This window comes from Engraulis encrasicolus, chromosome 5 (genome assembly GCF_034702125.1).
Source record: "Engraulis encrasicolus isolate BLACKSEA-1 chromosome 5, IST_EnEncr_1.0, whole genome shotgun sequence".
Classification (NCBI taxonomy): domain Eukaryota; kingdom Metazoa; phylum Chordata; class Actinopteri; order Clupeiformes; family Engraulidae; genus Engraulis; species Engraulis encrasicolus.
In genome coordinates this window covers 57,226,744-57,241,392 of record NC_085861.1, presented here as the reverse complement: position 1 = coordinate 57,241,392, position 14,649 = coordinate 57,226,744, and the positions used below count along the sequence as shown (strand labels likewise).

Below are 14,649 nucleotides of genomic sequence, written 5' to 3'. Positions count from 1 at the left end.
CTGTCTGTCAGTCTGTCTGTCTGTCTGTCTGTCTGTCTGTCTGTCTGTCTGTCTGTCTGTCTGTCTGTCTGTCTGTCTGTCTGTCTGTCTGTCTCCTCTTCTCTCCCCCTCTGGCTGCGCCTGCGGTGGTCTCTTAATGAGGATCCGCGGCCGTTGGGGAGGAGGGGGAATCATCTTTATTGGTTTTGGCAAATAGTCCCTTCAGGAGGAGAAGCAGAGCCAGCCTTAAAGGTGAACTGTGTAGGATGGTGGCCAGAGTAGCTATTGAAACTATGCTGCTCATTGAAACTGTGCTGCCTATTGCCAAATTTTCATGAATTTCATATTTCATTAATATTTACTAAATAATGAACTAATATTTACTAGTGTAACGGATTGAACTGCCTTTACGCATGGCAAGGTGTGTCCCTCTGTTTTACCGTCGTTTTAAGACGTCGTGAGACGTTGCCAGCCGCTGAATAGCTAACTAGTTAGTGGCGGCAAGGACATATTTTTTTAATAAAAACACCCGAAACGGTAGGCTCATGGGAGTTTTCCCGGTGTTCGGGTGTGTTTGCTGAGGGTGTGTGTGTGTGTGTGTGTGTTTGCCTTGTCCTGTGGCACCCGGACTGCTCTGTGGCTAGAACGTACCCCCTGCCTATATCTAGGTAGGTCTATGTGTTTATACAATGTTTGTTCATTCGTCAATTTGGAATGTATTCATTATCGCCAGGTTGGATGGATCCCCTGGTAATAGCCTAGTTCTGGAAATTCAAAATGGCGGACAATGGAGAAGTGCCTTTCATAATGACATTCAGCATGAATTCTCTGGAGATAAACTACTAGAAATCGTACACAGTGCACCTTTAAGGCTGGTTTCCCACCATGTGGCTTCTTCCCCTTACTCCAGTGGTTCCAAAACTTTTTTTCTTCTGCTGGGACCCCATTTTTGGATCTTTAGAACATCTTTTGCCCACTCCACCACCCCTAGGCCTACCTCATATTCCAAACAGAAAATATTTTTTGTCCCCAACCAATTGATGGAACGGTTATATTATATGAAAGAATACAGTGCACAGCAATAGATGTTGAAAAGTAACATTTGGAGCAAGTTATTCCCAAATGTGTGAAATACAACATCTGAAGCTGAATTTCATCAAAAGAAACATGCTTGTCAACATGTACTGTGACTACTGAAGCAGATCATGATACTCTCTATAGGATTTCATTCAAATCTCACACACATCTATTTTAGCCAGGTGCAGACTCAAAATGAAGAGCTCTTTTCCAAAACGCTATATCCACCATTTTTTTTACTTTTTGCATTTTAATATTGGAATTGACAGTTAAGATGTCCTATCATCTATGTGTGAATTCTTGCCATTCAAATATTATGACAGCATACTTTAAAACCTCTATAAAAACGCGTTTTGCAATGCATTTCAATGGAATGCCCAATACAAAAATGTCAATTTCCCAACATTCTATAAAATGGATATATCTCATTTTGGAAAAGAGCTCTTCAAATGTAAAAGTTCAATGTAAGGCAAGGATGAAACGCACACCGATGACCTCCCTTTTAATCCCTTTCAATTTCGAGATGTTTTGTGCCAATACGGCCCCTTCTCAGACACTGTATGGGAGTTTAACATAGGGGTGTACTCACTTTTGCACCAGCATAATTTGACAAAAATGGGCAAATACAGTATGTCAGAGAAGTTATACTATTGACCTTACTTTTCTGTCGTAAGCTCAAAAGATGCTGTATTACACTTACCCACGAGCATTTGGGAATCATTTGTGTGTTTATTAAAATATTGTTCAAGTGCAGTGCACTGTATATACTTTATTCAAGGTTTTCTGTGAACAGACCCTTCTCGCTGCCCCATGCAGTATTTCCGTGCCCCCAATCCTTTCTCTCTCTTCCTCTCTCTCTCTCTCTCTCTCTTCCTCTCTCTCTCTCTTCCTCTCTCTCTCTCTTCCTCTTCCTCTCTCTCTCTCTCTCTCTCTCTCTCTCTCTCTCTCTCTCTCTCTCTCTCTCTCTCTCTCTCTCTCTCTCTCTCTCTCTCTCGCAGTGTACACACACACACACACACACACACACACACACACACACACACACACACACACACACACACACACACACACACACACACACACACACACACACACACACACACACACACACACACACACACACACACACACACACACACACACACACAGCACCATGGCACCTGTTTGAAGAATACAGATGCCCTCCAGTTGGCCTCCTTGGCTGATGTGCCCTTAACCCCTTAGTGCAGAGTCTATGTTGCAAAAAAATGAATGGCAGTGTCTTAATCTGTTACTTAAGACTCTTGGTAATGTCATAGAAATGTTGTTATGATGTAGTTGAGTATTTTCAGCAAATAGTGAATAGGCCCGCTGACGACCGCATCTGGACTAAGAGGCTATGGCAAGGCACCTAGTAATCCCACGTTGCTTTAGGGCAGGGATGGGGTACCTATGGCTCAGGGGTCGTTTGCGGCCTGTGAGGCCATCTTATCCAGCCCCAGATATAATTTTCATGTTATGCAGTTTCACATGAAATATGACGTGTTTTTTTAAAGAAATCTTAGAAATTATATTTACAATAAAATTACATTATATTTTCAGGGGACCTGGTGAAGGTGGGGTCTGTTGTAAACGCCTCAGAGTGACACTCCGACATGGAGCTTTGTGGTGTGGGTATAATACAGTTTTATTGAGAGGCTATCAAATAGCCGCTCACTTGTGCTATAGCACCAGCCACTTCTGGAATCGCAAGGACTGTTTGGAATATCAGAAAAGGTATCTCCACATGTGTACAAGACTGTGGAACCCTGAAGTGTTTCTTTAAGTGCAGGGGGAAATTCCCTGCGTCTTCCCTGCTACCGTAAGACTGATAGCAAAACAAAAGATTAACCTCATGGATTTTCCCCCTGAAATGTTCTTCTCTTTTTGGATTTGTAATGTCTTCATAATTTCTGTCATATTGTTTTACATTTTTTTCAATTCATTGACTCAGAGTGCCTGTGCAAGAGTTCCAGTGTGCCGGGACAGTTTGCGAACAAATGGCAAATAAACAATTTTGACTTTGACTTAAAACGACCCAATGCAATCACACATAAGCATCAAAACTAAGAATTTTAATACTATTTCAGTTTGGAATAGTTCAGTTTAAATGGATAAAATAACCAATTCTTGCAATTACAGAATTTATATGACATTGAGAATTGTAATGCAATCCATTGGTTTGTTTTATGTTGGCAGTGCTGTTGTCAACGAATCGCAGTGGTTGCATTATTCATTCCAGATGTTTTTAGTAATCCTTCTCATACTGACCTTTTGCCTCTTTAACCATAAATTACACTTCACATTAGTCACACATAGGGTGCCGTGTGCAAACAGAAAACACAGACAAGTAATCATAGTAGTTCATCTTTTAAATATATTTGGATATTTACAAAAAAGTACAAAGTATATACATGATGAAGATCCTTACATTGTGACTCGTTCATTCTTCCAGGTTAGCTTCTAATTGCTGATTTCCTGTCTCGGTCTTTAGTCTGCAGAGGAGAAAAATAAAAAAAATAAGGCAAAACAAATGAGTTAGATCTGCTGACGTGATTTTGCATTCGAAATGACGGTGAGGTTTTATTGAAAATATGAATAAACTACAAACTGGAAGCAGTCTAATTAAGCGGTAACACTTTACAATAATGGATAGGCCTACGTAAAAAGCAGGACTTAATTAATAATTTACTAATGATAAGCCTAACATTAACAAATGTTTTTTTAATCATTTACTAAGGTTTATTCATTCTTCATAAAATATCTATAAATAATATGTTCACGATTTTACAAACCTTTTATCAGCTTCTATATCAGATTTTTTTTACAGTAAAAAAGGTCTGCATACAAAGGATTTGCCAAATTTTCCTCAGTGTTCAGGTCCCTCGCCAATTGCCGCGTTTTAGCAATAGTCACTTGAAAGTGAAGATAATGTCAAAATGTCAACGCTTTAGCTTTTGATTGGCAAGAATGACCACGTCATTTCTTTTCTATCACTCAAATAACCATGGTTTCGTCTAATTCATAGTGCAATCGAGCTTTGCCAAATTTTGTACACAGCAAAACTAGGCCAGGCCACTAACCAAAGCAGAGCTAGTATCATAATTGTTTAAAGTGAACTAATGTTCTTTCCTTTACTATGAGCTTTAACAGGCAGGCTTGGACGTATTACTTCCCAGGCTCAATCCGACAGAAAATGTCAAAATTATCCCACCGGCCATCATTTCTCATCCGTGTGTGTGTGTGTGCGCGTGTGTGTGTGTGTGTGTGTGTGTGTGTGTGTGTGTGTGTGTGTGTGTGTGTGTGTGTTCGTGTTCGTGTTCGTGTTCGTGTTCGTGTTCGTGTGCGTGCGCGCGTGCGTGCGTGCGTGCGTGCGTGCGTGCGTGCGTGCGTGCGTGCGTGCGTGCGTGTGTGGTGTGGTGTGTGTATGTGGTGTGTGTGACTGCCTGTATGTCTGAGGATCAGCCGCATGTCTTGGTGAGCTGTGCAGCTGATTCTGCTGCCGATAATGTAATCATTTAATGTCGATCATAGGTCCAAGACAAGCTTTTATTATGGCGCAGATTAGAGCCCAAAGTGCTTCCATGTGTGTGGGGTTTAGCCCTGTGCAGAGGAGTACAGTGGGAGGGAGAGAGAGAGAGAGAGAGAGAGAGAGGCTGTGTGTGTGTGTGTGTGTGTGTGTGTGTGTGTGTGTGTGTGTGTGTGTGTGTGTGTGTGTGTGTGTGTGTGTGTGTGTGTGTGTGTGTGTGTGTGTGTGTGTGTGTGTGTGTGTGTGAGAGAGAGAGAGAGAGAGAGAGAGAGAGAGAGAGAGGAGAGAGAGAGAGAGAGAGAAGAGAGAGAGACAGAGAGGAGAGAGAGAAAGACAGAGAGAGAGAGAGAGATAGAGGGAGAGAGAGAGAGAGAGAGAAACAGATAGAGCGAGCGAGCGAGGCGTTGGACTTCCTATATGGTGCAGTATCTTATCTGTTCTCTTCATCACAGCCTCTTCACAGTCTTTCTCCACTGCCAGCACACACGCACGCACACACGCACGCACACACGCACACACATTCTCTCAAGGTTTGGATCCTTGGATCCTCCTTTCTTTCTACAGTAATATCACCTGATCTCTCCATTCATCATCTCTACATGTTATTTCAAATAATCTGAAAACACATCACTCAAAATTTCCTCTTTGATAAACATTCTCCTCATTATAGTAAATCATGCTCAACATCCCCTCCTCTCTCCTCCCGTCCGCTCTCCTGTCCTGTCCTGTCCTGTCCTGTCCTGTCCTGTCCTGTCCTGTCCTGTCCTGTCCTGTCCTGTCCTGTCCTGTCCTGTCCTGTCCTGTCCTGTCCTGTCCTGTCCTGTCCTGTCCTGTCCTCTCCTCTCCTCTCCTCTCATCTCGTCTACCTCTTCTCCTCTCCTCTCCTCTCCTCTCCTCTCCTCTCCTCTCCTCTCCTCTCCTCTCCTCTCCTCTTTAGGAGAAGCACCAGTGCAAAAAAACCCCCTTCTAATCGTTTTGTTTTTGCTGTCTTGATAAGCCATGGCTGGATTCGGTTTCTCCTCTCACCTGTAGGTGACTGTAATCTTTTCTCATGCCTGATACTGTATGTTCACAGTAAATGCTGTGAATCGTTAGTGTTAATTGAACACTTTAAGAGTCAAACCAACTAAAAGAGTGTTAAACACGGGGAAAACTGTGTAGGCCCTATGTGTGTGATGTGTGAATGAGGTGTATGGAGTCGAGGCAGTGTCTAATTACCTCCGCCATGCAGGGACTGAACAGAGGCCACCAATGCCCCATTCATCCTAACTCTACAAACAGTAACATTACACTTAGCTGATGCCTTTATCCAAAGCGACTTACAGTTATTTACAGGGTATTGGTCACAGTCCCTGGAGCAATCTAAGGTTGCCTTGCTCAAGGGCACTTCAGCCATGGAGGTGTAGGGGAGAGGAAAGATGGGATTTGAACCTTACATCCCTCTGATCTTAAGATCACCTCCCTAACCATTAGGCCATGGCTGCCCAACTGAAGCACGCTAAACCACCAACAAAAATGTCACCTAATACTATAGCACGTCAGGTTAGTATGATTTAAAAAAAATATATACTTCTCCCCCAGGATAATAACAATGAGACTGTTGTCTCTTTTTCAAGTTAGCTGATACTTATACCTAACCCTTAACATTTTAAGTCTTTTAATCTAACATTACATTTTTAAGCTGGCCAAAACCAACCCAGTATTATAGTACTATTATACTCATCAATTATAGTGAGAAAAGTTAAGGTAAAGAAATTGTTTTCGTTTGCTGCAAAATCCTGTGAACCCAACCTAGGCTACATTTTCAAAACGGCCTCGGGTCCCTTAGATCTCAAGCGGATAACTCGATAGCTCATGTGGTACAGTAATGGAAAGTGATCAAAAAGCACCGGAAACATGTGAGATGGGCAAGATATTTTGATTGCGGGTTTTTGAAAGTTTTTGGTATCCAATAGCCGTGATTCCGATCTTTGAACGAAAGTGAGAAATATTCGAGCATGACATTTCTTCTTTCCTCTAGAATTGTGTGTGAAATATGTCTGTCTAGATCACAGACTTTATTTCAGTTTTACAAGATCAGACAGCCTGATCCCCAGAAAAACAAAGTTTATGCTCGTTGGCACAATTAATACGCAGCACCGCGGCCAAAATGTGTCTGCTTTGGTATTCAGCTGAAAGAGGAAAATCAACATTTATCCAATTTTTCATATGCTGTAGTTTCTCAAATATAAATCTTACACCTTTCTTGTTTTAGCCTGATTTGAGTGCAGTGATTATGTCACATTTTGTGTTTATCATTTACAATATAGGCCCTATTTAAAAGTTGGGCATGTTTGCGTTTTATGTAAACATTTCATCTAAGTACTAGCCTACATGGAAGGGAGGCATCACATTGTCTGCATCTTTTAAATAAGGACAACATCATTACAATAGTCTGCCACAGTCTTTAAGTCATGAAAAATATGCACATGATTAGGGTAGTTCTACTATTTTTTCAAAAGGTGTTCACCACTATTTTAATGAATTATTGTCATTTGTTCAGTATATTGCTCCCTATATATTTATTTTTTGCAATATTCTCAGTGAAGCATTAGATCATCTTATTTTATGTACTGTGGCTGATATGACAATAAAAACCTACTTGACTTGACTGACTTGACATAAGAATGCTAAAAGCAGGATATACATTGTGAAGAAAATTGCCATTAGATGTGTCGCCGTAAATAGTGCAGCGTTAATCCAACACTTGGGAGTAGGAGCAGCTCTATGAGTGCTGTCATTTGCCTCTGTAAGTGTTACATTGACACTGTGCAAACTGCTAAACGTCAGTGTGTTGCTGGTTTGGATGAGAGCAGATGTTTCCAGAATGCTGAAAAGAAACGTGTCTGAGACGTTCACAGGGGACAAGGACTTGACTCTGAGAGGCCTGTGGAACTGCAGCCTGTTTGCACGCTGCTGGGCCTCTGCCTGTCCTGCGTTCCACTCCATCCCATATTTCAGCTTGTTTAGCTCGGGGAAAAAAAACCCTCCCGATAACAGCCTCGCTGACAGAATTATCCTTCGGAAAAATATTAATGCATTGAATGGCCATTTAAACAGTCTGTCTAGAGTCTTCTTAGTTTAGCTTCATGTTAAAAGATGCAAGGATTACAAATTGTACGCGTATATATGTTTTCTTCACCTAAACATAGAGGAAGAAATGACAATCTATCTTTTGCACATTTGAATCGGATATAAAAATAAAATAAAAGGAAGGTGGTCTTGGTGCTACTATACCCTTAATTCCTATGTCACACATACAATTCCCCATTGCCTTCTAAGATGTTTTCCCCCCACTGTACACTAAATTAGAAACACAAACCCCATCTTACAGAGCAAAGATACTCACCATCCTACGCTGGTTGCTGAGGCAAAATGTGCAGATCTGTCTGGGTTGTGAGTTCTCTGTGTCTGTTGTGGGGCTGGGGGGGCTGCTGTTGCGAGCTGCATGTCCAGGTCGGTACAGGGCGCTGGGTGGTGGTGGTCGGTTGCAGGGCTGTCCGTCACGACACGCCTCCCCCAGCAGCAGCACGTTGCCCAGGTGGGAGATGTAGCTGGAGGCCAGGCGCAGGGTCTCGATCTTGGACAGCTTGCGGTCGGCCGGCTCGGTGGGGATGAGCGTGCGCAGCGCCGAGAAGGCCGTGTTGACGCTGTTGGTGCGGTCCCGCTCGCGCGCGTTGGCCGCGTGCCGCTGCCGGATCTCAGTCACCACGGTGCGCGCCGCCGCCGCTACGTCTGTGCCCGTCATCGTCATCATCTGAGCAGGTGGACGGCAGCCCAGTTTGCGTTTCCTGCCGGAGGAGACGGCGCCTTTCAGACCTCCGAGGCCCGACACGTCCAGGCGGAAGGCCTTCGTGGTGAGGTGCTCAGCGTGGGAGTCCTCACTGCTGCTGTTATTGTTCTCCTCATCCCCTGACATGATGTCCAGGTCCGAGGCCGAGCACAGGAGGCGTCCTCCTCCCGAGCCTGGATGCACCAGGGTGAAAGACATATCAGCCTCCCGCCCCCGTCTTGCGGCTTACCCCACAGTGGTGGTGATGACCCCCCCTCTGGCTCTGAGCCACTTCCCGCTCCCCTGGCTGAGTCCCCAGGCTCGTCACCTACAGCGTGACCTGTGTCTCATAGATCTCATAGGCAGAAGCTGGCCTGTGTAGTCCTGGCAGACAAGGATCCTCTTCTAACAGAGCACAGCTCCTCACCCGGCCTTCTAAAGAGACAGCACCATGCTCGTTGGGGACTCTCTCATCGCTGCTGCTGCTGCACAAGCAAGACGTCAGGTTTGTATGCCTGTGTATGCGTATCTATGTGTCTGTGTGTAGCTGTTTCAGTGTGTTGATGTGTATGCATAGGTGTGTGTGCAGGTGTTTCAGTGTGATATTGTGCATCTATGTGTGTGTAGGTTTTGGCATGTGCTATGTGTGCGCGTGTTCGAGTGTGTTGTTGTGGTGAGTGTGAATGAGTGTGCTGCCCCAGTCTTCAGTCTGTTCATCAGTGTCTCCCCTGGTCCACATGTGCTGTGAGACTTGAGTGTTTCCGTATGCTGCTGCAGCTGCTGCCGCTGTGGCTTTATAGTTAAGGGGAGTGTCCCTGTGCCCCCACTCCCCCTTCAGTGAAAGATCCAGAAGTGTGTGTGTGTGTGTGAGAGAGAGAGAGAGAGAGAGAGAGAGAGAGAGAGAGAGAGAGAGAGAGAGAGAGAGAGAGAGAGAGAGAGAGAGAGAGAGAGAGAGAGAGAGAGAGAGAGAGAGAGAGAGAGAGAGAGAGAGAGAGAGACAAATACAAATACAAATACAAATACAAATACAAATACAAATACAAACTAGGCAAAGAGAGAAACAGACTGACAAAAAGTGTGTCAGAGTGATGATATGAAGAGTTACAAGAGTGGATGTGAATTTGAGGAGGAAGCTACTGAAGAGATAGGGGGAGAGAGTGACTAAGGGTAGAAACAGACAGGTAGAAAGTATGTATCGTGTGGCTATGAGCAACAATGATGAAAGTTGGATAGAGAGTGAGATCAGTGGTGTTGAAATACTTGTGTATTTGTGTTTATGGGACGGGTGAAAGATATATAAAAAAGTGAGTTGCCTACATTTCTTCAAATCATTTTTTCAGCAATCCAAGGCAGTGAAAGGCAAAACTTATACTTCATACAGACGTGATGAAGTATTCTGTAATGTATTTTTAGTACTGATAAAAATGAACAGATGAGTGAGCTGTGGTTCAACTCAGCCTCATGTGGAGAGAGACGGCTGCCAGTCAGAGCATCATGTGGCCATGGAAGGAAGCGATGGGAGAAGACTGCTACTCTTTTGTACACTGTATCTTTTGTACACTGTTATGTTTCTATGTTATACTATGGGTACATATACGGGCTGTTTAGCCTTTTCATTATGAACGGACAGTGAATGGTGGGACAGAAAATTGTGGATTAGAGAGATGGGGTAGGGTTGGAATATGACCCAGGGCCAGATTCGAATCTGGGTCCTTGTAGCCCGCAACTGCCCGCATATGGCCCCAAGACTGCTGCTACTCTTTTGAGGTTGTCTAACATTGTCTCAGTGTAATATTTCAAGTGGTTATGCTGATCCTTGTCATTCCCATCGATTTGAAATATTTACTCAGCGAAGTGGGTAATGGCCCAATGGCCGGCGGTCAGAACACTTGTTGATTAAACAGGAAGTGCTCAAGGCATTGAGGACTTTAGGAGGAAATGTGGAGGGGAGAGTGCAGCGCAGCCTGGCAAAAGCCAACCAGTTGCTGAGGGAAATCAACGCTTACAACGTCATGTCATTGACATGCAGCGACATGACTTCTATTCCCCCGCAGTTTTGATGAATTGGCGCATGAGAGAACGTGGCGGATTCTTGCAAAATTCAGTTCCTCTTACTTTTTCTTAATGAAGTGCCTCCGGGTACAAAACACTTCTCTGAAAATAATGAATCGACCTCATCGGCCAACAAAACGTCCTCCAAAACGTATAGTGTTACACAATATGGCTCCATTTGTGCTACTCCATAGCAACCCATCAGCAGGACAAACAGTTTTGTGAATTCATTATAGGCCTATGCCTTTTTTCAGAGATGCACATTCCCTGATAGAGAAAACCTCTAACCGGTGGCCAGAGATTACATCATAGCTCATCATATTTCCTCATATGCATTCTTGTAACATTAGAAAAGCCGCAGACCGAAGACCAAATGTTCTCCTTCTTTTTAATTGCACAGTGGTGATTTTTTTGAAATTGTGAGCGCAGCAGATGTGTCATATATACATAACGTAACTGAGGGTTTGTACCACTAGCGCACTCTGGCGCATACATGGGTGAGAGCACAGCTATTCCAAAAAAGGCAATCTTAAATTCAATGTGACTACGTAAACTTAGAAAAACTAACCCCACTTGGCATCTGCACTTATTGTTCTGTATATTGCCTGTTCACTTTGTATCTGCAGTGTTGTGTGCTATAATTATGTCTTCATTTGGAAGTCGCTTCGTAAAAAAAGTGTTTTGCCAAATGTAATGTAATGTACACTTCCATTAAAATGTGTTTGTAATGTCAGCACAATGAAAAGTCACAACAGCAAAAGAGGACACCAACCAATTTGTTATGCCAAGCTGTTTCCTTCAGGCAGCACGCACCTTATTCTGTCCCGTGCTGAAGCACACCTGTTGAATTACAAAATTACTCATGATCAATTTTGGACTAAGCTATTCTGTCTCCCAATCCCAATGCACCGGGCCAGCAGTGTTATCCACCATCTGCCTGCAATTATCCTTATTCACTTCAGCTTCACAATTATTCTCAACTTCCTTGCTTGCACCCTAAAGTTTTATTCAATGCCCTGATGCACCAATGCCCCAAAACACACACACACACACGCATACGCACACGCACATGCACACGCACACGCACACGCACACGCACACACACACACGCACACGCACACGCACACGCACACGCACACGCACACGCACACGCACACGCACACGCACACCTAGAATAGAAAATAATAGAATAGAATAGAATATAATGTAAAATTCAGGATATAATCCTGAAGAGTCGGGTAGAGTAGAAAAGAATAGAATAGAATAGAAAAGAATAGAATAGAACCGAACCAAACCGAATATAATAGAATAGAAAAGAATAGAATAGAAAAGAATAGAATAGAAAAGAATAGAATAGAATATTTAAAGCTGTAAGGAGCAGGATATAATCCTGAAGAGCAGGAGGCCCAGTGGTGTTGTTAATGTGTTGGCAGTGGGACGTCTGCGACAGGCTAGACTAGACTAGACTGGACTAGTGGCTGTCTGCTTCGCTCCCGTCCCCGTCTGGTCAGTGCTGCTGGGGACGGGCCAGCCCCCTCAAGCCCAGCTCTCTGGTCCAAAGCGCGACACCGCACCGCACCGCACCGCACCGCACCGCACCGCACCGCACCGCACCGCACCACCACTCCTCACAACACAGGACATCCAGCAGCTGCACCACAGTGTCCACTGCCAGGGGAGGGGAGGGGAGAGAGAGAGAGAGAGAGAGAGAGAGAGAGAGAGAGAGAGAGAGAGAGAGAGAGAGAGAGAGAGAGAGAGAGAGAGAGAGAGGGGAGGAGAGGAGAAATGGGGGAAAAGGAAGAAAGGAAAAAAGATGCCAGTGAAGAATGGGCAGTACCCTCACGGCGAACATTATGGTATAGGTACTGTGAGACACAAAGTAAAAAGTGACAATTTTTGCATCCTCATGAACGAGAAAGGAGAGAGAGAAAGAGAGAGCTAAAAGATGTGCTGTGTTATTTCAAAACAACTCTCTACCTCGCTGAAAAGACCTTTGTGGAAACATTGCTGACTCTGGCTTTTCCATTTGCTCCTCTATTTTTTATTGTGGGTCTTACGAGGTGCTTTACAGAACAATAAGCAAAAATAGCATTACAATAAAATTACTTTGACATTTTTACGGAACTTTGTTTCCTTAAGATAATTAAAATAGACAATGAAACTTTTTAAATAGGTCCTCTATCCATGCTGGTCTCTCAACTTTCTCAAAGCAAGTCCAGATTCATTAAATGTGATCACTAGACATAACGCAGGCAGAACTATTGAATCTCCATTGACTTTCAGAATGATGTCACTCCCCCACCTTCTGGGCTGGACTGGGGCAAAAATTAAGGCCGGGTATTTTCAGCTAAGACCACTCAGGCAGGCATGGAGAAGCTAAATGAATTTTTTAAATCTGACTCTGAGAAGTCAGCTGTGGTGGTATGAGGACTGATATCACTACATTAAGGGGAAGACCGGGCCAAAATCATCAAAATGTCCACTGGGCAAATGCCCTGTACGCTTTATGGCCTATCCAGGCATGCCCACCTTCTGAAAAGTGCTGTATCAGTCTGTGCATTCAATGGCATTTAATTGAGCCGTTCATGCCTTTCTATAAGCCATTCCTGCCCTGCAGCAGTCAGAATCATTTCCACTGAGAGGAGAGAAAAGAAAAGACAGGCAGTCTGTTTGTTTTTTGTTTTCCGTTTTGTTTGTATTGCTTGCTTTAATCTCACTGTGGTGGGCATCAATTTTGTTTAGAGGATAAAATGAAATAAAAAATAACACACGCACACGCACACGCACAGACTCACACATGGACACGCACACACACACGTGCACACACACTCTAGGTCCTGAATCAACACTGCAAAAGATACATTACATTTTAGCAGTGCTACTTAAACATTGAGTAGGACTAACATTGTGGGTGTTGAATTAGTTGAGTACCCGAGGTGATGCCAGGGAGAACGCTGTGCAGATGAGGTAACATTCTAGGCCTGTGGAAGGAGTTCCAACCATCTGCCAGCTCCAGGCCTGCTTCTGCCTCTTCGTACTGGATGCCCGCTGGTGCTGCTTTTCGGGCTCTGCTATTTTCTGGGCTTCCTCTCCCTTCTGCCATCCAGAGGATTTATTTTTCATGAGGAAAAAAAAGTAATCCGTCTTACAGTTACGCGTCCAAAATTCCATGCCGTTGTACTCCGGGCCATCAGTTAGAAGCTGAGTATCCGTCTTGTGAGTGAGAAGTGTGAGCGAGTGTGAGTGCTGTCCCCCAAGTCCCTATGGGATGCAGCACCAACATGCGACAGTGAAGTGAGAGCCCACCTGGTAAACTCCAACTCCCATTGTCATCGTGAGACAGCACTCCACAGCACAAAGTAGTGCTCACGCACAACAAAACTTGCATGTATACCTCACCTGGGCAAGGGGGCAGTCATGGAGGAGGATCGGGGAGAGCACTGGTTAGTTACTCCCCCCACCAACATGGCAGGTCAGGAGTCGAACCAGCGTCCTTTTGGCTAAAAGTCTGACACCCTAACCACTTACCTACGATTGCCCATTATGTAACTTGCTATATTTCCTCCTGCATCTCACTGAGTTCAGCTCACAACACTTCAGCACGACAAAAAACATTTTGTAAGTCACCAGACATATTAAACCACATACATTCATTGTTTGATGCCAATTTGTTGTTTTAACGCCAATGTATTAATTGATGTCCTTGAAATATTATGTGTGTGTGTGTGTGTGTGTGTGTGTGTGTGTGTGTGTGTGTGTGTGTGTGTGTGTGTGTGTGTGTGTGTTTGCGCATGTGTGTGTGTGAGGTGGGAGTATGGGGGGCCTTCTGTCAACCTGAAAGGTTGAGGCCCAGCGGACCTACAACGCCAGACCTCATAAAGAGAGCGCAGCAGCAGCAGAGAGGCCACAGCAGAGGACCCAACTACCCTCCTACCAGGCCTTCTATGGGGGCGTTGAGCAGGGCATTTGCCCCTGGGCCCAGGGCCTTCCCGTATTGGTGTTGAGGGCCCCCTATTATGATTGGGACACTACGCATCATCCCTCAGCTCGAAGCTTCTGAGTGGAGAAGGTGTAGCAACACCTGAACATTAGTCGGGTGTTTGCACACAAAAACAAAACCCTTAAAAACTAAGCTGCAGTGTGCTCCAGCCTCTACTTCAAAAGACCCTATCATGTCCTTTGC

At 44.3% G+C, this 14,649-nt stretch overlaps 1 protein-coding gene across 1 annotated transcript; it reads right to left on the bottom strand.

Moving 5' to 3' along the window:
- Positions 1–3,430: 3,430 nt before the first annotated feature.
- Positions 3,431–9,164, bottom strand: scxb (scleraxis bHLH transcription factor b). Its single transcript, XM_063198365.1, has 2 exons — positions 7,992–9,164; positions 3,431–3,569 (listed from the first exon to the last, which is right to left on the bottom strand). Exons 1-2 carry the CDS (start codon positions 8,631–8,633, stop codon positions 3,531–3,533), a joined length of 681 nt encoding a protein of 226 aa, XP_063054435.1. The 5' UTR covers positions 8,634–9,164; the 3' UTR covers positions 3,431–3,530.
- Between the last annotated feature and the right edge of the window lie 5,485 nt (positions 9,165–14,649).

Bases quoted from the DNA above. Each gene is read 5' to 3' on its own strand.
- scxb (XM_063198365.1), bottom strand. From the start codon at position 8,633: ATGTCTTTCACCCTGGTGCATCCAGGCTCGGGAGGAGGACGCCTCCTG. The intron at 3,570-7,991 runs GTGAGTATCTTT...TCTCCTCTGCAG, and splicing joins TCAGCAACCAGCGTAGGATG to ACTAAAGACCGAGACAGGAA.